This window comes from Anabrus simplex, chromosome 1 (assembly GCF_040414725.1).
Source record: "Anabrus simplex isolate iqAnaSimp1 chromosome 1, ASM4041472v1, whole genome shotgun sequence".
In the NCBI taxonomy this organism is placed as follows: Eukaryota; Metazoa; Arthropoda; class Insecta; order Orthoptera; family Tettigoniidae; genus Anabrus; species Anabrus simplex.
In genome coordinates this window covers 633678079-633702196 of record NC_090265.1, presented here as the reverse complement: position 1 = coordinate 633702196, position 24118 = coordinate 633678079, and the positions used below count along the sequence as shown (strand labels likewise).

The 24118-nt window shown below is 39.2% G+C and overlaps 1 protein-coding gene across 1 annotated transcript in view; it reads right to left on the bottom strand.

The window, feature by feature from the left end:
- LOC136857238 (PDZ and LIM domain protein Zasp) overlaps positions 1 to 23643 on the bottom strand; it is an 87636-nt gene extending 63993 nt beyond the window's left edge. Inside the window, exons 1-2 of the mRNA XM_067135726.2 lie at positions 23511 to 23643; positions 1634 to 1774 (exon numbers count right to left, since the gene is read on the bottom strand). Coding sequence (XP_066991827.2) covers positions 1634 to 1732 — 99 coding nt within the window. The 5' untranslated portion in view covers positions 1733 to 1774; positions 23511 to 23643. The remainder of the gene's footprint in view (positions 1 to 1633; positions 1775 to 23510) is intronic.
- Positions 23644 to 24118: the final 475 nt, after the last annotated feature.

Sequence of the window (24118 nt, the reverse complement as noted above, 5' to 3'; positions counted from 1 at the left end):
CTTTTGTACTGCAAAATTAACAGAGTGCAAAATCACTTTGTGTGTTGTATGAATATGTCTCCTTCGAAGAAAATAATTTAACTTGAAGAAATTATTTTAGGAAAACTAGGAACAGTATAGACAGTGTAAAATTTGAAAATTTATTAACTGTATAAACTTTTGATTATTGAAATTGTGAAGAAATTCTGAATGTTGTGTTTTGTAATCACATGTTTTAATGCTTGAAGGACATAAACTTTTGAGGCAGCTTGTATTGCCACGTGTAGATTTTTAATTACAAAATTTATATATGTCGCAATTGAACTCTCTAGATCTTTGCTGATGTAAGGAAGTGTATTTTAATTGGTCAGGATAACAACCTTTTCTATTGGTGAATGTGAGAGCTGAGAGTGTACGCCCGTTGCCTTAACTGGTTATCTCCTGATTGCCCCATTTTCGGCTCCTGGCGACTTGGCCAGAGCCAAGCTTGTTTCCTGTGTCTTTCACTTTTGAGCAATTTAGTGAGCGGACCTGCCTCGGGTCCGTTCCGCCATGTGGACACCGACCTCACGGTAAGTGCTATTCATTTTGGTGTGTCGACCTTTGTTTTAATTAATGAACTTTTCTTGGTATTGTAACATTCACCAATTTTGGTTTTTTGAATGACTGTGCCTAATCAGACAGTCATAGTATCTTGTTTTTGGAGGCAATTCTCTTTTCTTATTCTGAATTTGTAACCTATGTAAATTGTAATTTGTATATGGCCCTGAGGTTCACTCAGCCTACACCAAAAATGAGTACACAGGTTCATTCCTGGGGGCAAAGGCTAACCACTCTACCCTATCACGTGCCATGGTTAATAATGGTGGAAGCCTTTACCTTCCACTCCTCCAAGGGCCTTCATGGCCTGTATGGAGGTGTCTTTGTCTTTATGTAAATTGTAATTAACATAAATTTTTCTGCCTTTTGCTTGCGCCTCCTGTAATCCAGCGTCAACTTCTGTGTTAAGGTTTTGTACATCCTACTATCCAAAGAGCTTGAGTATTTAATTGTTTGAATTTAATCATTTTACCTAGATGTTTTTCACGTCAGTATGTTTTTCAGTTCAGTGTTCTTAAATTTTATTTTCAATGTCATTTGTTGTCCCTTATTTTTCTATTTAGTGTTATACCTTATTTGTTAATATATTGTTTCAAGGGTGATTCATGTTTGCCCTCTCTTTCCCCACAACTCCATATGTTCCCATGGCCTCGTTAGAGTTCCTTCCACATCCTTCCGTATTTGCCATTTGATAAACCTGTAAGTTAAAGTTTTCGCATCTCGAACATGGCGTTAATTCGGTTTTAATTCCAGATAATTTTATTTTCATTATTTCTATTATTATTATTATTATTATTATTATTATTATGATGTGTGCACTAATGCTGCCACAGTCGATACAAGGAGCATAATTCCACTAGTATAGATATTATTTCGGTGTCAAGAATTTTTAGAAACTGGTTGTACAAGTTCTGAAAGACACCAATGCCATTGTGTATCATCATATGTATACAGAATATAAGTTTCCATGTTTCCTGAGAGTAGTTTCCATTATTCTAAAGTATATATACTTTTCAAAAGAAATGGCAATTTTATCATAATTTGAGGAATTTACCTTGACAACAGTCAGAGGAGTTGAAAAGTCTTTTCCTCCAACAAGACGAAAGCCCCATGGCTGGTTATCAAACTTCGATAGTTTGATCTCTTCTGTCATGATGTCCAAGGAAGTGGTAGTCACACCCAAAATGTATCTGACCTAGAATGTCATTGCTAAATTAATATTATATGCAAAATACATGAAACAAAACAGTATGTGTTAAAGACGCATGCATGCAGGCACTCACTCTCTCTCTTTCTCACACCATCCATAGGAATGGTGTAGTTGTTCCATCTATCACTGTTTGACATTTTGACATTTGGTTGAAAATATTATTCCGTGTTAAGTAGCTGTAATGTCGTAAATTGAATACAATGTTGTCAAACAATTAGGTAGCATTTACAGGAGAGGCTTCTTTTTTGTATTCCATGATAAGATGAGATTTTATTATAGGAAGGTAATAATAATAATAATAATAATAATAATAATAATAATATAAATAAATAAATAAAATCGTAATGACCGTGTGTCTGTACATTGACTATTTTGACAAAATTTTCATTCAGTTATCCCTTTGAAGTGTAATAATGATCGTCCGCATATTTTTTAGCTTTGGTGTCTGTTTGTCTGTTTATTTGTCTGAGTTCTTATAACTTGAAAACTGCTGGATATATTTCTACCAAATTTCACATTTAAAATCTACTGGCCCTTGGATAGATTTAAGGCTAATATTGTTTCTAAATCCCTGAAGTGACTGGAGGTTTATACGAAGCCGCAACCGTGATTTTGCACTCCCACAAAATATACACAACCAAACTTAATGGAAATCAACCTGCCTTAATGGAAATAAAGTTCTGAACTTTTTTTTTCTTTCTCATATGCATCATTTCAATATGAGGATTAATAAGGGAGATATTATTAATGGACCGTTTATCGGTACAAGTCTCACCTGTAAAGCCTATTTCTTATAACTTGAAAACTACTGGAGACATTTCAACCAAACTTCATATTTAGCATCCACCTGTCCATAGATAGGGTTTTAAGTCCATACCATGTCAAATTCCCGGAATGGACTGGGGGTTTATAGGGAACCAAAACAATGATTTTACTCTCCCACAATATATAGTACAAGACCAACCTGACTGGAAATCGACCAACCTTGATGGAAATCCATTTTAAAAACTTTTTTCTCATGTGCATTTCTTCAATAGGAGGATTAATAAGGAGATATCATCAACGGAGAGTTTTTCAGTACAAGTCCCACTGGACTCAACTCAAAAACGAGTGCATGTAAAGTGTATTTCTTATCTTGGAAACTTTTTTTTTTCGTTTTTTTTGGTAGTGGCTTTACGTTGTACTGACACAGATAGGTTTTATGGCAACGATGGGATAGGAAAGGCCCAGGAGTTGGAAGGAAGCGGCCGTGGCCTTACTTGAAAACTACTGGAGATATTTCAACCAAACTTCATATTTAGCATTCACCTGTCCAAATGTAGGTTTTTAGGTCCATACCATGTCAAATTCCTGGAATGGACTGGGGGTTTATAGGGAACCAAAACAGTGACTTTACTCTCCCACAATATCTATAAGACCAAACTGACTGGAAATCAATTCCTAAAACTTTTTTCTCATGTGCATTTTTTTAATAGGAGAATTAATAAGGGAGATATCATGAACGGTCAATTTTGCAGTCCAGCAGACATAGTCCAAAAGGTGTCGCACATGGAGCAGATTCCTTATCTATATACTTGTAAATAAAATTGTAAAGACCATGTGGCTGAACATAGACTATTTTGGTGAAATTTTTGTACGGTTATCTGTTTCAAGTGCAATAATGACCACCTGCATATTAGTTAACTTTAGTTTCCAAAAAGTCCTAATTTTTACCCCACCCAAAATATACTTCATGGGTAAAATGTCCGACTTGTTGGCTGAATGGTCAGCAAACTGGCCTTCGGTTCAGAGGGTCCCGGGTTCAATTCCCAGCAGGGTCGGGGATTTTAACCTCCATTGGTTAATTCCAGTGGTCCGGGGGCTGGGTGTTTGTGCTGTCCACCCAAAATGAAGATTGCGGCACAATCTGCCAGATGAGCTAGAAAATTGAAATTTGGTAAAATTATATGTTTTACCCTGTAACCAACGGAAAGCTTCCAAGATGTTTAAATATTTCACATTTTACCCATAATAATAATTTTGTGTGGGTATTTCTAGCTGAGTGCAGCCCTTGTAAGGCAGACCCTCCGATGAGGGGGGGTGGCATCTGCCATGTGTAGGTAACTGCGCGTTATTGTGGTGGAGGATAGTGTTATGTGTGGTATGTGATTTGAAGGGATGTTGGGGACAGCACAAACACCCAGCCCCCAGGCCACTGGAATTAACCAATGAAGGTTAAAATCCCCAACCCTGCCAGGAATCGAACCCGGGACCCTCTGAACCGAAGGCCAGTATGCTGACCATTCAGCCAACGAGTCGGACATTTTACCCATGAAGTATATTGAAACACTGAGGCAATTTTCATGTCGGGGCAGACCTTCATTCTGAGATATTTTTTAGCTAAACAGTAAGTTGTATCACAAAACGTATGGCACAATCTTTGTTCAATTTGGAATGATCTGCAACTTTGGTCCTATGATGTTTTGTCGTATCTCTATTCCTTATACGTTAGATTTGTCTCTATTTCTCAATTGTTTGTACATTTTGCACTTTGTACACGCATAATTCATAGTTTGATTGACTTATATGAAAGATAGAATCATCTAATTCCACACAAACATTGGCCCACCCAGTATTCATATGTGAGCCAAATTCTATGTTTCCAGCTGCCACATAAGTATCTAAAAGTAATGCACTGTGAGAAAACCTTACCCACATTTACCCTATTCAATGTTTCTAACTCAATCTTACCCATAAAATATCATGAGGTCAGCCATTTAGACTGCTAAATACAGCATCTAATGATACAATCCATTTGTCGATATGATGTATCGTTTAGTAGCAGTTCATCTGTAAATGAAGCTTTGGAATATTGTAAACATGCATATACTTTGTATGGCGATCTATATACCGAGTGGTACAGCTGCCCCTATTTTTTCCCGAATATATGCAACCAGCTAGGACGTAAATGCCTCTTAGACCCATCTTGCGCAACACCTTACAGCAATGTTATATGCAGTTAACCCGATGGAGACTTCTCCGCACAATGGAAAAATGGTACAAGAGGCAGTAAGTGAGGTCCATCTCAAAAACACTGTACCATTTTATGTAGAGTGGTGTCCAATACTCTACTAATTTTTACGAAATGTTACTATACTGTACAAACCATAAACACACCTATAGCTGTCGGTAGAGAATTGCGCATCTGATTGGTCCAAGAGGCCATTTTCTTTTGATAGAAAGGGCGGTCGTGGTATCATAGAAAACGTGATAGGGTAAGACCAATTACAGACATGTCAATGCACCACCATTTTGTACAGTCTCATCACATCGAAATTGATAGAAACGTGTTTTGCACTGTAGTTTATAATCTGTGGCACGCAAATGCTGTACAGAAGATGTGATAGCTTACGCCATGTAATTACTACCGTTAGAGCGATCAAAAAAGGCATAAAATGGGACCATAAGGCTGTAACTCATCAGTAACTTGTCGAAGCGGGAACTTCCGCTCTCCTCATGAATACAGAGTTACAAGGATGGTGCTTGTACGTTGCAAATAGCTGCGCAGAATTACGTATGGAAGACGTACCTCGATAGGTTACTTGAAGCAGGAAGGGTTCCAACCATTCTTGAGTCATGCATTTTTTAATGTCATTTTGTATTTGCCTAGGCATCGTTTACGAAGACCTTTCTGAAGTCTCCGATATTCTTCTACGGAAGTTATAATAAACAGATATCATAAATATCGCCACATACGCACCGATTGTGAATACCACCTGAAATATAACGCTGGACTCATTCAACCAAGTAACGCGTAGAAAATGGTTGCAACTATCTGGGCGTAAGAGAGACGCGATTCTTTAGTTCACTGTGGTGTTTGCACATTCGAGTTCAGAACTTTTAACATCAACGATCAGTATCGAAGCGATAGCCTAGGTAATTCCATTAGTACAGAGCTACGAGACCAATTCTTTGTCGCCTGCAGTGGCTACATGGCACCAATCGCAGCGAGCATACGATATGTTAGCAGGCATTTAGAGTTCGAATCTAGTTACGAGCTTTTCAATTTTATTTTTATATTATACTTGTAAGGCCATTCGTAATAAATATTTAACGTTCTTAAGTCTCAAAAGTAATTTGCCACCTTTACAAAGAAAGCATACATACGAAAGGAATAATAACATGCGACTTCCATATGGCAAACGACTACAGAGAATGAAGCGCAGTGCACGTGTTGTCAACATTCTGACCCACCCATTCAACCAAGCAACTGCGCACGTTTGACTCGAAGACCAACTAACAGCGGTCTACACTTCATACGTAGGGCACATGAAACAGCATATCGTAATCCTAGCAGCAACGTGTGAGCACGTACTGTACGGTTAGCACGAAAGCAAACATTATATATTGACGGGATGATTATGTGAATATGGTACTACTTTATGGAGAAGCAAGGCAAAATGCACGGGAAGCCAGACGCTTGTATCAAGAACGATTTCCTGGACGAAGGCTGCTAACTGCAGATACATTTCGACGTGTTGAAAGACGGTTGCGTGCAACGGGGTCATTTCATACATTACCCCCCGTTCGGGATGCTCCAGTGACGTCTGGAAATAACGACGAAGCTGTTCAAAATGCAACTGCATACAACCCGCACACAAGCTCACGGGCCATAGGAAATGAACTGAACATCAGTCATGTATCTGTACTGCGAATATTGCACCGCCATAAATTCCACCCTTTCCATCAACAGCTGCACCAGGAACTTCACGAAGATGACTTTCCAAAACGGATAGAATTTTCGCAATGGATATTACAAAGAGTTGAAGCTGATGCGAATTTCTTAATGGACATTCTCTTTAGTGATGAATCCAGATTTCACAACAACGGAACTGTTAATCGTCACAACTTCCATTACTGGAGCGTTGAAAATCCTCACTGGATCAGGGGAGCTCGATTTCAGGTACAATGGGGCGTCAACGTGTGGTGTGGGATACTAGGTGACAAGATAATTGGACCATATTTCTTTGAAGGAAACCTCACGGGACGACGCTATCTAGAGTTTCTTCGTGAGTACCTCCACTCTTATTGGAGGATGTGCCCCTTATGACACGGTTACGGATGTGGTTCCAGCAGGATGGAGCTCCCCCACACTGGTCGTTGGCAGTACGGAACCACTTGCATAGGACATATCCTGGACGATGGATTGGACGAGGGGGTCCGGTCACATGGCCGGCTAGATCACCTGACCTTACTCCACTCAACTTTTTCCTCTGGGGTTATTTAAAGGAAAGATTCTATGAGCAGGAGCCTGAGAGCCCGAATCATTTACGGCGGCTCATCACGGAAGCCTGCAGGCAGATTCCACCACATATGTTGCAGCAAGCAAGAATGTCTCTCCTCCACCGTGCTCAGATGTACATTAACGAAGCAGGTGGTCATTTTGAACATTTGCTTCATTAATCAAATGGCCATGCATAAGCCCATCGTACCGCTGTCGGTACAATCTCACTTTATTGCAAATAGCTCTTTTAAGAGCTCCTTAAAAAACAAACATAGCTGAGTACCTGCAATATGAGAACTGATCATGATTTAGATTTGTCGTCAACAACACGACTCTCACGAACATCAACAACACAATTAAAATATTCGTCGTACACAGGACTCGAACCGCCTACTAACGAACACCGGTACTCTCCTCTAACTTTTAGCAAGCTCGGCTATCACGGGTTGCTGTTTAGCGCTGTTGTGTTGCTGCTACTTCTAGTCATTCACCAATAATATTCTCTGTACAGGACGTTTCTGCGACACATAATTTTCACGATTCTTTACCATCAATCGGTATTTTATCATTAATGCTGATTTGCTTAACACGAATAAACGAATTATGGAAAGCGTTGTAAGAGCAGACATTGTAGTGAGTAGTCAAGGTCAATATTTTTAGGTTCGACTATAATCTGCGGGTTGCATAAAACTGTGTTAATAGGGGCTGCTGTACCACCTGGTATATTCATTGAAGTCAATTTGTAGCAATGTAGAAAGGGTGTGTCTGCCATTATAATTAATATTTTACAAATTGATAGTGACTCTCAGCTGGAGGACGTCTACTATTGTAATCATTACTCTCCACATCGACTTTGACTGGCAGTAGGAACGGGATCCTTCTCCAACTCCAGTATCACTGGCATTAGTAAGGAGGGACTACCATTGTAATGAACAATTCCCTTCTAGCCTTGACTTTTTTTTTTTTTTTTGCTAGGGGCTTTACGTCGCACCGACACAGATAGGTCTTATGGCGACGATGGGATGGGAAAGGCCTAGGAGTTGGAAGGAAGCGGCCATGGCCTTAATTAAGGTACAGCCCCAGCATTTGCCTGGTGTGAAAATGGGAAACCACGGAAAACCATCTTCAGGGCTGCCGATAGTGGGATTCAAACCTACTATCTCCCGGATGCAAGCTCACAGCCGCACGCCTCTACGCGCACGGCCAACTCGCCCGGTCTAGCCTTGACTGGCAGAAGTCAAGAGAGCATGCAATTTTATTCAAAACTCCCCTAACCGATTGTGTTTGCGAGTAGGCATGTGTGCCCGCCATTATAAACAAATTCACCCATCTAAAATGTGACTGGCATTAGGCATAGTGGGCTGCTATTATAATGGAAACTCACCAACTCAGTGTAACTAACATTAAGAAAATGGCCTGTCATTATAATGATAACAGCACAACTCAATTTCGACTGGCAGTAGGGAAGGTGCCTGCCATTGCAATAAAAACTCCTCAATTGTAATCTGTCTGGTTGTAGGAAAGGGGCCCTGCCATTGTAATGAAAACTCCCCATTAATTGAAACCGCACAGTAGGTAATGGGACCTGCCATTATAATGAAAATTTCCCTACTCAATTGTGAATGGCAGTAGGTAAGTGAGCCTGCCATTATCATCACAACTCTGCAACTCGCACTTTACATTGGAAACAATGTATGGAAACCTCTCCCTGTTGTTTCTGGATAACACTAAGAGACATGCAATTAAAAAAAAATCTTATTCACTGCATGTACAGTAATTTACTTCGATCTCCGTATACAATGCAGAATACCAATTTAATGGTCCGTTATTGGGCATAATAAATTTTCCAGCTAACTCATTCTTGGTTGCCTGCGTTTTGCCCTCGTGTGCTAAGTTAGGCTCGTCAGTTGGGACTTAGCACACCACCCAAGACGCAAAGCTAGTGCATACCGTGGAGGCCACTGCATAGGCTATTTGAAGCCACCAGCAGTGCCAATGCACTATGAGAGCTATGTCTCATTTCCAAAAATAGATGCCTGCCTGGCCATCAACATCCATATCATACAATGCAGAATACCGTAGCGAAGCACGGGTACATTTGCTAGTAATAATAATAATAAATAAGAAAGGTGCACTCAAGTGAGGATTTGTACATACCTGTAAGTTATTCCTTGCTATATTCAGTTATTGATTTTAGTCTTTCTGCTCTTTGTTATGGGATATGTTTCACAACTCTTCCTTCACAGTATTTGTCGGGTTTGTGGTATCTTGTGTTTACACAAATTTATGGTGAAAACCATGTATGGCCAGTTGGGTAGTCACATGTCTTTGTTCTTGGCACTTTCTGGTCCAGGTCCTGTTTAGCACAGCAGATGTGCTGTAGAATTCCAGCTCTGTCTCTTCCTTTTTTTCTGTTTCTGATATTTACAAGCTCTTGGTATGGCCTTGTGGATGTAGACGGTGTTATGCTCTGATATCCTCAACAAAGGTTTCTCTTGTAAGCTTGTATACTAGTCATAAGGATGCAGTATTTTTTACCCCCATTGCTCTTTTCATGAACATTGCTTTGACCTTTTCCATTTTGATTAAATCACCGATTGTAAAATTTTCTCATATGATTTGAATTCCATAAGGTAATATGGGAGCTATCGCTATGTTGAACAATGACATTGCTGTGCTGATAGAGTGGTTATGCTTTTTATGGTGTACATGGCTCTGATAGCTGCTGCTGTTTTGTGTCAAAGTAAGATTAGGACTTTCTAAAATAATCATGTTTTGGATCATTCCTGAGAAACTGCACATAAGAGAAGTTACTACAAGACAACTCCCCCAACTTCTCTCAGTAGTTTAAAAGGAATGACATCCAATCTTTTCCTGTAAGATATTGCACCTCTCCGACTGTATCAGAGAGAAGTGTTGAATCATTTGTTACTGAAGATGAAACATAGTTCTGAATCAACATTCTCACTCAAAGGGAGTCCATGCAGTGGTGCAGACCAAGCAAAACATCAGTGAGAAAAACCAAGGTCACTCAGTCTACATCATCATGCCAATAATCCTTTGGAACTGATCAGAAAAACTTTCAATTGACTTCAAAGAAAGGAACACTGCTGTGAATGCAAACTATTTTGCTTCACTTCTGCACAGATTGCAAGATGCCATCAAGGAGAACAAACAAGGCAAGCTATGGTGGAGTTGGTCCGCAGCATGACAATGCTTCAGTTCACTTGGCTGCGTTTACTAAGGCTACCACTAGAGAAAGACCTACAAGGAATTAAATTCATGGCTGAAAATTAGGTGGAAGATGCAGTTTTAGGTTATTTTGCAGACAACAGTTCAGAACATAGAAATATTAATGTAAGATATGTTGAAGTTAAGGGGGATACTGTTGATAAGTAACCATATTGCTTTCTTTTAATCACTTCAGAAAGATAGTCAGTGTGGTAACTTCTGAAACCCACAAAATATACACATACAAGGGTTAGTGCATAAGTCATGGCAACCTATTACTTTTTACAAGAATGTGGAACCATGTGAAACTTGGAAATATACAAATGAAAGGGAGCAATGTATGTATGGTATACAGTATGAGGGTTGTTTGAATAATACTGATAATATGTACAAGCTGTAGGATCTGAAAGTGATCATCATCATCATCATCATCATCATCATCATCATCATCATCATCATCATCATCATATGCAGTTTCCAGCTGTTGGTCAGGTATTCTTGGAACATAAGCCTCTTCATCTCCTCTTGTCTTCCCACCACTTCTTCCTCTTTACTCTTGTCCAGTCCTTTCCTCTTCTCTGCACACATTCTTCCACTCTTTTTATCCACCTCTCTTAGTCTTTCTCTTGGTCATTTTCCTCTGTCATTCTCTTCATGTGTCAATACCATCTAAGTCTAGATGCCTCTATCCTGTTCTGTAGTGGCTCTTCTTTCATTATACCTCTAAACTTCTCATTTCTTATTTTATCCATTCTTGCCACTCTTATCCTGCTTCTCAGAAATTTCATTTCACTTGCCTGTATCCTAGTCAGGGCTCTCTGCCTCATCACCCAAGTTTCTGTTGCATATGTCAGAATAGGCATGTAGTATGTCCTGTATATCACTCTTTTGTTCTCATCGGAGGGTCTACCTTACAAGGGCTGCACTCGGCTAGAAATAGCCACACGCAATTTTGTTTGTTTCTCTGAGAGACATCCTTGCTCCAAACTAGGCTTCTGACACTTTTCAGGAACGCTCCTGCACCTTCTTTGGCCAATTAATCTAATCTAACTTGAACTGATGTATTACCAGATATTTTGGTTTTCAACCGTTAGATGTCTCTAGCATAGGTTTAATTGCAGCCCCTAGCGAGTCGAACTTATAATTAATTGATTAAGAAATTTGTATTTTTACAGTTGGTAAACCTTAAGTTTTGAAGATTGTTTTGTTCATGTATCAAAGTTGTCAACACTGCTGGTTTCTTAGTCAATAGTAATCAACCTATCAGAATTTTATAAATATTTTTGCTAGCCAATTAAAATCAGGGTTGTACAGGAATCCAGCCTATCAGTAAAGAGTTCTGGAATCTTCCCCTGAAAAATACTATAAAAGCTGGGCTCTTTAGGGCCGTATGGTCTTCTTCATTGCTCCAGTTAATTGAGTGCGGACCGGGCGAGTTGGCCGTGCGTGTAGAGGCGCGCGGCTGTGAGCTTGCATCCGGGAGATAGTAGGTTCGAATCCCACTATCGACAGCCCTGAAGATGGTTTTCCGTGGTTTCCCATTTTCACACCAGGCAAATGCTGGGGCTGTACCTTAATTAAGGCCACGGCCGCTTCCTTCCAACTCCTAGGCCTTTCCTATCCCATCGTCGCCATAAGACCTATCTGTGCCGGTGCGACGTAAAGCCCCTAGCAAAAAAAAAAGAAAACAAAATGAGTGCGGCGTGTTCTAACGGAGGCAGGGGCCATGGGTGGTGTTCGGAAGGCCCAGCATAGCAAGGTAATGGCAGAATTTTCATAAACATGTGATAGCTCCTGCAGTTAGCTTGAGGGGAAGTTTTCAACCTCTTTTATTTCACATAAAATTCTAAATCTGGTGGTTTAAATGTAGCGTTTTCGGCCAGTCTGAGGACTCTGTTCTATTCCCTACTGGGAAATACGTAATGTAATGGAACAAAGAGTGGTTACCCTCTGTTGATTTCCATTCAACTTGGTATGGAGTGACAAAAGTTCCTAAACCTCTAGAATTCGTAACACTTATTTGGCTTTAATATTTCTTACTTAGTCACCCTGCTGTAGAAAAGGCTTAGCCTCTGTGTCATTGGGCCATAAGCCCACTTAGGGTTTTAAGTATTTCTAGAAAAAGTGCAGGTGTTTCGCCTCCTTGCATTTTGTTTATGGCCGATTACAACCAACCTTTTCTTTTATCATTAAGGCCATTGAGTATGGGCAAAAATGCCCCTGAAAATCTGTTGTGGTGTGTAGAATTGAGTCTGGTGTAAAGTCCCTTGAGGGACAGAAAGTTATAAACTCTTGAGCAATAGACAAGCCCACCTTGGGGCTACTTTGTGTAAATTCTTTAATTAAGAACAACCGATAGGTTGAAAATGCGCAATTAGAAACTGATGCCTCTGTGAGGCTGGATGATGATATAGTTGGAATCCAGACTCTCCTGTTGTGTGAAGGAGAGGAGCAAATCGTGCTCTTGTAAATCTTGTACCTGCCAAGAGCAATTCAGCTCTTTTCTGTGTAATTTATAATTTGTAATTCTCTCAAGTTTTGTACCTGATATTCAAAGTTCTAAGTCCACTATTTTGTTCGAGCTGATGAGCTCATTATAAGATTGTTGTTGTTTATTCAGATCTTCTATTTATCAAATTTTAAAGAAATAAAATTTCAAAATTTGTTGTGTTAAATTGTGATCTAGTTAATTCCTTGTACTCCCATTCACCCCAGGCACTTTTTTATCCCTCTGTAAACCACGGAAACCCAGGAACAATCATATGCAGTTTCCAGCTGTTGGTCAGGTCTCCTTGGAATATAAGCCTCTCCATCTCCTCTTGTCTTCCCAACACTTCTCCCTCTTTATCTTGCCCAGTCCTTTCCTCTTCTCTGTACATATTCTTCCACTCCTTTTATCCACCTGTCTCTTGGTCTTTCTCTTGATCAGTTTTTTGTTATCTCTATTTTGTACATCCTCCTGGGAATCTTTACCTCTGTCATTCTCTTCATGTGTCCATACCATCTAAGTCTAGATGCCTCTATCCTGTTTTGCAGTGGCTCTTCTTTCATTATATCTCTAAATTTCTTATTTATCATTTTATCCATTCTTATCCTACTTCTCAGAAATTTCATTTCACTTGCCTGTACCCTAGTCATGGCTCTGCCTCATCACTCAAGTTTCTCCTGCATATGTCAGAATAGGTAAGTTTGCTTCTCTGAGAGACATCCTTGCCTCTGACACTTTTCAGAAATGCTCCTGCTTATCTTCCATGCTTGATTATTTCTTTATATTTCTTCCACTTTCCTCTATGATACTTCCCAGGTACTTGAAATTCTCTACCTTCCTAAGTTGTTTCCCTCCCCACATTATCCCTCTCATAGGTTTCTCCTTCTTTCTAGTTGTGATTACTATCTCGCTCTTTTTGGCATTAAATTTCATTCCATATTGTTGCACCTCATCTTCCCATGCATCTATCTGTTCCTGGATATCCTCTTTCTTTTCTCCCCAGATTAACAAGTCATCTGCAAACATCATCACTTTCATTTCTCCTTCCTCAGTTTTCCTTGACACTTTTGTCATTAACTCGTCCAATACTACAATGAAGAGCAAAGGTGACTGAGCACTTTCTTGTCTTAATCCATGTTTTGCTCAAACCAGTCTGTTCTTTTTTCTACTTTCACACAGCTGACACTCATGTGGTACATCTCTCCCACTCTTTCTAGTGTCTGCTTCTTGACACTTTTTTTCTGTAAGTGACCAAACATCCATAAAAGAGAGCAGTGTTCTACATAGTGTAGTTTATTATTCAGAAAGCATATGGTAGCATTACAGAACCAAAAGACATAAGCTCATAAACTCTGAATCCTCAAAGAAGTTCTCCAGAAAGTACATATTGATGTGGGAGTTGCTGAATTCCATCCACCTTGCTAAGTGTGAATCAAGACATCTCACCACAGTGACAATACTCTTCTTTATCTGAAATTGTCTGGTATTGTTCAGAAGATCAGAATATTTGTCCCTATTGGCTTGATGTAATTGTCTCTGCAGGAAGGTTAGGACGGTGTCTCTGTTGTGTCAGATAGAATGATGTGACATGGAATCACTCCCAATGACCATCAACTTCCCTTGGGAGAGGTTTTGTTGGACCTTCAGATTTTGTAGTAATGTACAGCAACTTCTTGTCCATGGGGCCTACAACATTTTGAACAACAGTGATGAAGGTATAAATCTGATAAAGGAGATTGTAGAGAAAAGTGAGAAAAGTCAGAGAAGATGCACATTTTTGTAGAGTAGGAAAATAGGAGAAAACAAAATGTATACGATATCATACTGACATTGTTCAGAGAGTAAATGAGTGAAGGGTAAGGTGATACTAAGACTAGCAAGCACTTCAGAAGAATGAAGAGTGATGAAAAAGTAGAAAGGAGTAGCCAAGATTGGGTTTTCAATAAACTAGTGGATACCAGTACTCTATTCCTCTATTTTTTCCTTCCTAAGCTTCATTACATCGTCTGTGTTCTACCTTTGTTTGATGGGCTATGAACATTTTTATTCAATAATAACTGAGGAATTCAAGGTATCTTTAATTCACTAAAATATGATATACATTATGAAGGTAATCCAATTAATAATACATATACAAATTGCTATTGTTTGGGTCATCAGTCCATAAACTGGTTTGATGCAACTCTCCATGCTACCCTATCCTGTGCTAACCTTTCCATTCCAATGTACTGGTAATACTGCATCCTACATCTTCTCTAATCTGTTTGTCATGGTTTGGTCTATCCCTACCGTTCTTACAGCCTACATTTCAAAAACTAACTGAACAAGTCCTAGTTGTCTTAAGATGTGTAGTATTATTCTATTTCTTTGCGCTAAAATTTGCCAAATATTTTCTCTTCTCACCATTTTGATTCAGTATCTCTTAATTTGTGATTTGATCTACCCATATCACCTTCAGTCTTTTTTCAGTAACGCATTTCAGAAGTCTTTCTAATTTCTATATCAACCTTTTAAGTGAGCCTCGTTACTTCTGTCATCATCAATTATTTTACTACCCAAATCTCCGGCTCCATGGCTAAATGGTTAGCGTGCTGGCCTTTGGCCACGGGGGTCCTGGGTTCGATTCCCAGCAGGGTCAGGAATTTTAACCATCATTGGTTAATTTGTCTGGCATGGGGGCTTGGTGTATGTGTCATCTTCATCATCATTTCATCCTCATCACGATGCGTAGGTCGCCTACTGGAGTCAAATCGAAAGACCTGCACTTGGCAAGCCGAACATGTCCTCGGACACTCCCAGAACTAAAAGCCATGTGCCATTTCATTACTACCCAAATAACAATTTTCATCTGCTTCCTTTAAGACTTCCTTTCGGAATCTAATAACTATTTCCTGCATCATCCGACTTTGTTTGGCAGCACTCCATTATTTTTGTTTTTGATTTATTTTCATCTTGTATACCTTCTCCAAGATTGCATCCATACCATTCAGCAATTTCAAAAGATCTTCTGCAGACTCAGATAAAATAACAATATCATTGGCAAATCTCAGAGTTCTTATTTCCTTTCCTTGGATTGAGATTACTTTTCCAAATTCCTCTTTGATTTCCTCTACTGCCTGTTCTATACAAACAATTATAAGCCTTGCCTGACTCCCTTTTGTATTACTTCTACTTTTTTCATAACCATCAATTCTTAGCACTGGAAATTGACTCTTATACAGACTATATATAATCCTTCTTTTTTGGTATATGATCCCGAGCACTTTCATCAACATTAATGAATGCCTTTACTAGATTTATGAATGCTAGGTATGTGGGCTTGTCCTTTGTAATTTAATCCTATAATACCAGATGTAAAGTTAGGATTACTTTACATGTTTCTACATTTCTTTTGAAGCTTACTGTTCTTTTCCCAGCTTAGCTTCAACTTGTCTTCTCTAAATAATAGCTGTTAACATTTTGTAAGCGTGAGATACTAAACCAATGGTCATCATCATCATTCTTTAACCATCTCCAGTCACCCGGGTGCGGTACAAGAGTACTTTCCATCTTTGTCCATCCAGGTACATTTCTTCCTTCTCAACTTGGTGCCATTCCACTCCTCTTCCTACCAGGTCCTGCTTTACTTGACTGATCCACCATTTCCTTGGTCTGCCTCTAGGTCTTTTGCCTTCCAGTTCCTTTTCTAGCCATTTTCTTGCTGTTCTCACCTGGTCCATCCTTTCTACAAGACCATACCATTTTAGCATTGATGTTCTTAGATTTTCACTTAGTGACTGCTTTACTTGTGTATTATGACAGATTTCTTCATTCCGAATCTTATCTCTATGTTTTTTGTAGCATTGACCTCAGGAATTTCATTTCTGCAGCTTGAAGTCTGCAACTATCTTTACTGTTGTTCGTATTGGTTTCAAGGGCCTATGTAGTTATTGGCATACCTGATAAACGGTTGGTTCTCTTTGTACTTAAAGTTATTTGGTAATCCCATAGAAGAGACCTAACTTGGTGATAAAATTGTGCTCCTTATTGCACTCTGTTAGTGATTTCAGCGGAGGACTTTGCGTCGCTAGTTACAATACTTGCAAGATATTGAAAATGGTTCATGTTTTCTAGTTTCTCTTCGTCCACACAATAGGATGAACAAAAAGGCAGATCAGGGTGGGAAGACAGAGCAGCAGAAAGAGAAGACAAGAACAAACATGAAAACACAAAAGAACAAGGACAATCTCCATATCTTCATACACTGCTGTCTTCGAATAGACAGGCTCTTAACTTTCTTCAGCTTATCCCAGGTATTTCTGGGGTTGCTGGAGCCACTTAGGCTCATTTTGGTTTTGGCCGGGGGTTTAAGACCGGGTGCCCTTCCTGACGTTATGTGATTCTTGAGATGAGCATCTCAACCGAGAATCGACCAGGATTCGAACCTCAGTCTTCTGGGTGGAAAGCCAGCAGCTAAGCCACTGAGCTAATCACCCCACCCCCGACTGAATAGAACGGCTCTATCCTCATCAATCCCAAGAGGGCGAGCACCAGCACCGACATTTATTGAGGGGCCATCTTGACAGATCTTTAGCCTCAATGTGGGTATTGTAGGATAAGAAGAAAGCCGAATAAATACAAGGTAAGGGAAGAAATATCTGATAATGATAAATACAGGTAGTTAGGAACACAGGACAAACACAAAAGGAGAAAATGACCCCAACTTATAAACTAGTGGCATGGTAGTTTTCACACTTGTCAACACCTACTTTCTTGGGAATATTTATTTACAGTATTTGTCATAAGTCTGTATAGAGTTCTCCTCCAGATTCAACAGACACTATGAATGAATTGAATAAATGAATGGCTACATGAATGAATGAATGAATGAGTTAATTAATTCATTAATGACTGCTTGACTGAATTGTATTCATGCATGCATGAATGAATAAACACTTCTCTCCCAGTCATAGACAACCACCAACTGAGGAGAGAGCATTCCTAATTGAATGAGTCAATGGATGAATGCATGGATGAATTTATGAATGAATGCATGAATGGATGAATTAATTGCACTCGGCCTATAGCTACGAAGCACCAGCAGCTACGGAGAGACTATCCTATTCAGAGTGAATGAATGAATGAATGAATGAATGAATGAATTGATAGAATTGATGCATGCATGAAAAGCAAAGGAAACTCTTCACTCCCATTAACGGATCACCAGTAATTGCAGAGAAAGCCTTCATTATTGAGTGAATGAATGAGTGAATGGATGGATGGGGTAATGAATGATTGAATGAGTGAATGAATATTCTCACCCTACAGCTATGGAATACCAGCAGCTGAGGAAGAAATGTTCCATCTATTGTACCCTGACCTATTACATGCAATTTAACAGTTAATTACATTATGGAGCACTAACAACAACTATCCTAATACAATGATACAGATACTAATACTCACTATACTAATTATTACCACTATTGACATATTCTTAACTAACCGATTCATAACTCAAACATCTATCTATCCGTAATCTGCTCTACCCGCATTACAGGATCTTGCAATTTTCTTCTATATACATTTCTAATTACAATTAATAACTTACTGAGATTACTAGGCTTATACTATTCTTTGCTTATCATCCTAATAACTCTATAGCCCATTCATGGGAATACGTATAACAACTTTCTTTTCAAAATTGGATGGCACTTCTTCTGTGTCATACATTTTACGCACTAAATGGAACAACCTTGCCATGCTGATTATTTATATGGTATATAACACAAAATTCATAGTTATAAAATGACACAGCAGTGACATTTATTGCAAATCAATATCATAAAGAAAAATGTTATTACCATTGAACAGGCTAGGATTCAATTTAAATTTTACTCGATAAACAAATGATTCAAGAGGTTCTAATGCACGTGTTAAATTATTTACTCGTAAGTTATGTCTTGTCTTTAAATAAATGAGGAAACAGTAATTTTGCTTACTCTTGTTCAGAAATTCACGGATAGTTTTATTTCTGGGATTAGATCAAAGCTGTTGAAATGGCTTGTTGTTCATTTAAATACCTCACATTGCATAACATGTTTGGCTGAAGACTGACAGTCACTTCCAAACACTGCTGTACTAATTAAAGATCACTGCATTGCAGTTTTGTCAAGTATAGTACACATATTTAGATCATGTAAACACTTTGATACAGCATAAAAGCATGGTGCTGTCAGTGTGTGCATTCCTTCCAGACAGTAAGTAAATACATATCCTACAGAAAATTAGAAATACTTTTTGTTGATTCATTTTAGAAGTTACACTCTATCAGCTCATAGTTTGTCTGACTCGTTGGCTGAATGGTCAGCGTACTGGCCTTCGGTTCAGAGGGTCCCGGGTTCGATTCCCGGCCGGGTCGGGGATTTTAACCTTCATTGGTTAATTCCAATGGCCCGGGGCTGGGTGTTTGTGCTGTTCCCAACATCCCTGCAACACACACACCACACATAACACTATCCTCCACCACAATAACATGCAGTTACCTACACATGGCAGATGCCGCCTACCCTCATCGGAGGGTCTGCCTTGCAAGGGCTGCACTCGGCTAGAAATAGCCACATGAAATTAGTTAGTAGCTCATAGTTTGTCTGGTTCCATGGCTAAATGGTTAGCACGCTTGTCTTTGGTTCAAGGGGTCCTGGATTAGATTCCCGGTTGGGTTGGGGATTTTAACTTTCATTAGGTGCTTCATTAGAGGATAGGTGTTCGTGACGTTTAAGCATTAGATTTCATGTTAGACAGGGTCCCAACCTCAGACATGCAGGTCGCCTATACGGCATCAAATCGAAAGACCTGCATTAGGTCTCTCTGGAAGCCAACACCATTATTAAGCTCATAGCTTGATGCTTGACAACTGTCAGGCTCCAGTTAAGCCATAGGTAGCTTCTGCTTTTTAGCGCCAGACTCTTCCTGTACAGCCTCACTTGGTCAACTGTTATTCTTTTCCGACCTTGATTATATTATGTTTACTTGACCTAAGGAGTGTTCCATATTTGTGCAATTTATACTTTTGCTCTTTCTGAAGTTGATATATTCTTTTACAATTTGCTTTACGTTGCATCAACATAGATAGGTCTTATGGCTACAATAGGACTGGGAAGAAAGTGACCATAACCTTAATAGCCCCAGCATTTTCATGGTGTGAAAATAGGAAACCACGGAAAACCATCTTCAGGGCTGCTGACAGTGAGTGGGGTTCGAACCCACTATTTCCCAAATACAAGCTGAAAGCTACGTGACCCAAACTGCACAGCCATTTGCTCGGTGAAGCAGATATCTTCATTCTTCAGGGGGTTGACCTCTTCCTCTTTTAGTTAATGTTAGGATGTGATTAGCGCAGTGGCTTAGCTAATGGCTTTCCACCTGGAGAACTGAGGTTTGAATCATAGTTGATTCTTGGTTGAGATTTTCATGTGGCATCAGGAAGAGCATAAACCCCAAGTGCAAATCAAAATGAGCCTGAGTGGCTCCAGCTACCCCAAAAATACATGGGATAAGCTGGACGAAGTTTAAGTTTAGATGGACTGATGATCCCATTGTTTTACCCCTTAGAACAACAATCACCACCATCACCACCTGATATGCAGTAATGCATACAATTACTGTAGGATTACACATATGATACTGCTCCAGTATTTCTCTAGCATGTGAAAATTGTCTGGGAGAAGACACTCAGGATAATCATCAAAAATCACTCTGGGTCAAACTACCTACCAGGGTTGAATAATTCTATCATGGCTACAAATTATACTTTCATGGATGTTTGATGTTTTCAAAATGGTCCCATACTATCATTCTAGCAATGCCATATTCTCTGTCATTCTAATGCTAACAGATTTTGACCATTTTTCTTCTAACTCTGGCCATTTCATATAACTCCTTTTTGTCAATGTTTCCTTTTCATCAAAGCTAGCCACCAACATCCCCTTCCCTATTCATCTAGATATTCATCTAGATATGTACCCCTACCGAGCTCGATAGCTGCAGTCGCTTAAGTGCGGCCAGTCAGTATTCGGGAGATAGTGGGTTCGAACCCCACTGTTGGCAGCCCTGAAGATGGTTTTCCGTGGTTTCCCATTTTCACACCAGGCTAATGCTGGGGCTGTACCTTAATTAAGGCCACGACTGCTTCCTTCCTAGTCCTAGCCCTTTCCTGTCCCATCGTCGCCGTAAGACCTATCTGTGTCGGTGCGACGTAAAGCCAATAGCAAAAAAAAAAAGATATGTACCCTTTTCTAAATTTTAGAATACTTGTGAAAAATGCATTTTGAAATATTTTTAATATTCTTTCTATTGTAGCAATATTTCACTTTCAAATTTTTTTGTTTAAATCGTATCATATTACCTTTATACGAATGGTATTTTGTAACTGTAAGGGGAAATAAAAACCCACCTTGTTCTCCATTTTCGTATAAAGTGCGAGTCTCAGTTGAGTTTCCTGTTCTTCTCTGTGCCATGTCTAGGCTAGTGGATGATGCAATAGCCGCCTGATCCATAGAGTTCGCCCAGTGATATGCTGCCATACAACGTAAGTGCGACTGCTTCTTATACAGCAGTAATTCACCAGTGCATTTCATGGTTTCTGAATTAAGTACTGAACAGTGTATTTTCATGTGCGGTAGATTTTTAAGTGCAGTTCGCACTGAATTTTGGAGACTTATGAGGCTGAATTTCAGAGAGTGAACCGGATAATTATCACATGCTACAACGCTTGTCTACAGGCTGAGGGAGGGCATTTTAAACACTTACTGTAATGGAGTAAGTTTTATTATTTTTCAATCAGATTATTCATTCATTGAAGTAAAAGGGTTTTCTACAGGCATATGGGAATGATGTGACAGTGACCACGCTCTCATTTACCAACACACGAGACGTAGGAAGGACGGCAACACTTGTGGGTTTCGCCCTGTATAAATCATCACTTTTGTCATTTATGTCAATATCCGTTAGTAGTTTAATAAATATTCTTAATGCTGTAATTCACTGCAGGATGTCTTATAATAATAGACAGAATTTTAACTCATGTCAATAACAATGACCAAATAATGCCATTATTTATTCAGCTCAAACATTATTCTTCAAGCTTGGATGTTATTTTGAAACTAACAATTTATCATCACAAACACCCTCAAATATTAGGATGGTTATCTAGTTGTACTTTCTCTTAAAACAGTAATCACCACTACCACTGCCATATATACAGGATGTATCAGAACTATACCGACAAAATATCATGGATGCTCTTCGTGTTCTGTTAAGAATGATGGCGCAATCGGATTGGCGGAGAAATTTTTTCTTTTCAAGAAAATGGGGTTACTTTGTTACATTTGTGTACACGATTCATATTGACGAACTCGCCGCTTCCTGTTGCTGTGCGTCAGAGGAGGGAAGTGAAGTGACGGGAAGTGGGAATTGGGAGACAGGGGTAATGCTCGGTGCGAATGCACAAGTTTCTCGTTCAATTCGCATAGGCGCTTCCTAGCCTCAGTAGGCAGTGTACAGTTTGTTTTGCACAAATTGACTACTATATGAACCCTGTAGAAAGAGAAGATGAACTTGTACTAAGAACACAGGCAAATTTGTGACAAACCACACATCCTGAACAGAGTCCACACCATTGGGCATATTAATTTCATTCCATTTACAGTGTTGTGAGTGAAGGAATACACAATCATGGGGCAGCAGTGTTGAGCATGTTGAATAATATGTTTTTGCTAGTTGCTTTACGTTGCACCGACACAGATAGGTCTTATGGCGATGATGGGACATGAAAGGCCTGGGAATGGGAAGGAATTGGCCGTGGTCTTAATTAAGGTACAGCCCCAGCATTTGCCTGTTGAATAAAAAAGAACGTTACTGTGACCAGGAAACTAGAGGAGAAATGATCTGGTGCATTCCTTGACTGACAAGTGTGTTTTAATTAGAGTGTGTTCTTGTACTGTGTGTAGTTACGGCTGTTTAATAAATGAATTGTGGATATTGCCTGTAAGAGACGAGGACACTCCTGTGCGAGTCAAACGAGAAAACTTGTGCATGCGTGGTGCATTATCTCTGTCTCCATCATACACCCCACTTCTTCTGGCATAGCAAACATTGCAAGTTCGTCAATTTGAAATGCACTCCCGGAACTTACAAAGTAATCTCATTTTCTCAAAAAGAAAAATTTTCTCCACCAATCCGACTGCACTATCATTCTTAATATAACACGAAGGGCATCCCTGATTTTTTTGTTAGTATAGTTCTGATACACTCTGTATATATACATAAAATAATGAAGTCTGACTCCTTGGCTGAATGGTCAGCATTGAGGCCTTGGGTTCAGAGGGTCCTGGGTTTGATTCCAGCTGGGTCAGGGATTTTCATCCCATCTGATTAATTCTTCCGACTAGAGGATTGGGTGTTTTTGTCCTAATACTCTCCTCTTCATATTCGGATAATACACCACATTACCAAACTCCACAGAAACATGCAATAGAAATCCCTCCACATAGGGTTGGCATCAGGAAGGGCATCTGGACGTAAAACAGGGTCAAACACACACGCGCACAGTTCACACCCACAACCCCACAGGTGAAGAAGACATACAATAACGAAAATTCTATTGTACCTTACAAAAATGACATGATAACCAATTTCATGAATGGTAATACATTTTTACTTCAATAGTCATAGAGTAACATTATTTATTTAAATCTTACCTTTGATGCAGACACCTGCAATGTTGCACTTTAACTACTGAATTGGTGTGCATCCAAGGTGAGCACCTTAATGAACTAAGTCCTAATATAAGACACAGACCCTGATGTTTATAACAGCAGTACAGCCTTGGGATTCCAAGGGCAAGGTGCCAGTCATTTGTACTGGGATATTGTTTGCCAGTAACCAACAGAAGATGTATTGCCAAACCATGAGAGTTGACAAACACCAAAGGTAAATTCATTTTCAGTGAAAATTATCATAAGAGATTCTTGGAAATGTATATAGACCCTATTTATTAACAAAAATACTGAAAGGACATATTTCTAATTATTAAGGAAGAAAGAGGAAGTACAACAAATACAGATCTTGCATGATGACATCAACAAATTTATTTATGCACTTATCCGTACAATTTAAATACTAATTATAACGCTGGAATGTTTTTGTATTTTTTTTGAACTACATTCAGACAAATATATTGAAGTAATAAGTAACTTTCATACGAATTCAAATTCATTAGACAACATGAACCATAGAGTGAAAAGAGGTTTACAAAACGCTTTTTAGAAGGAAAGTAAAAAACAATTACAACATGGAGATTCACTAA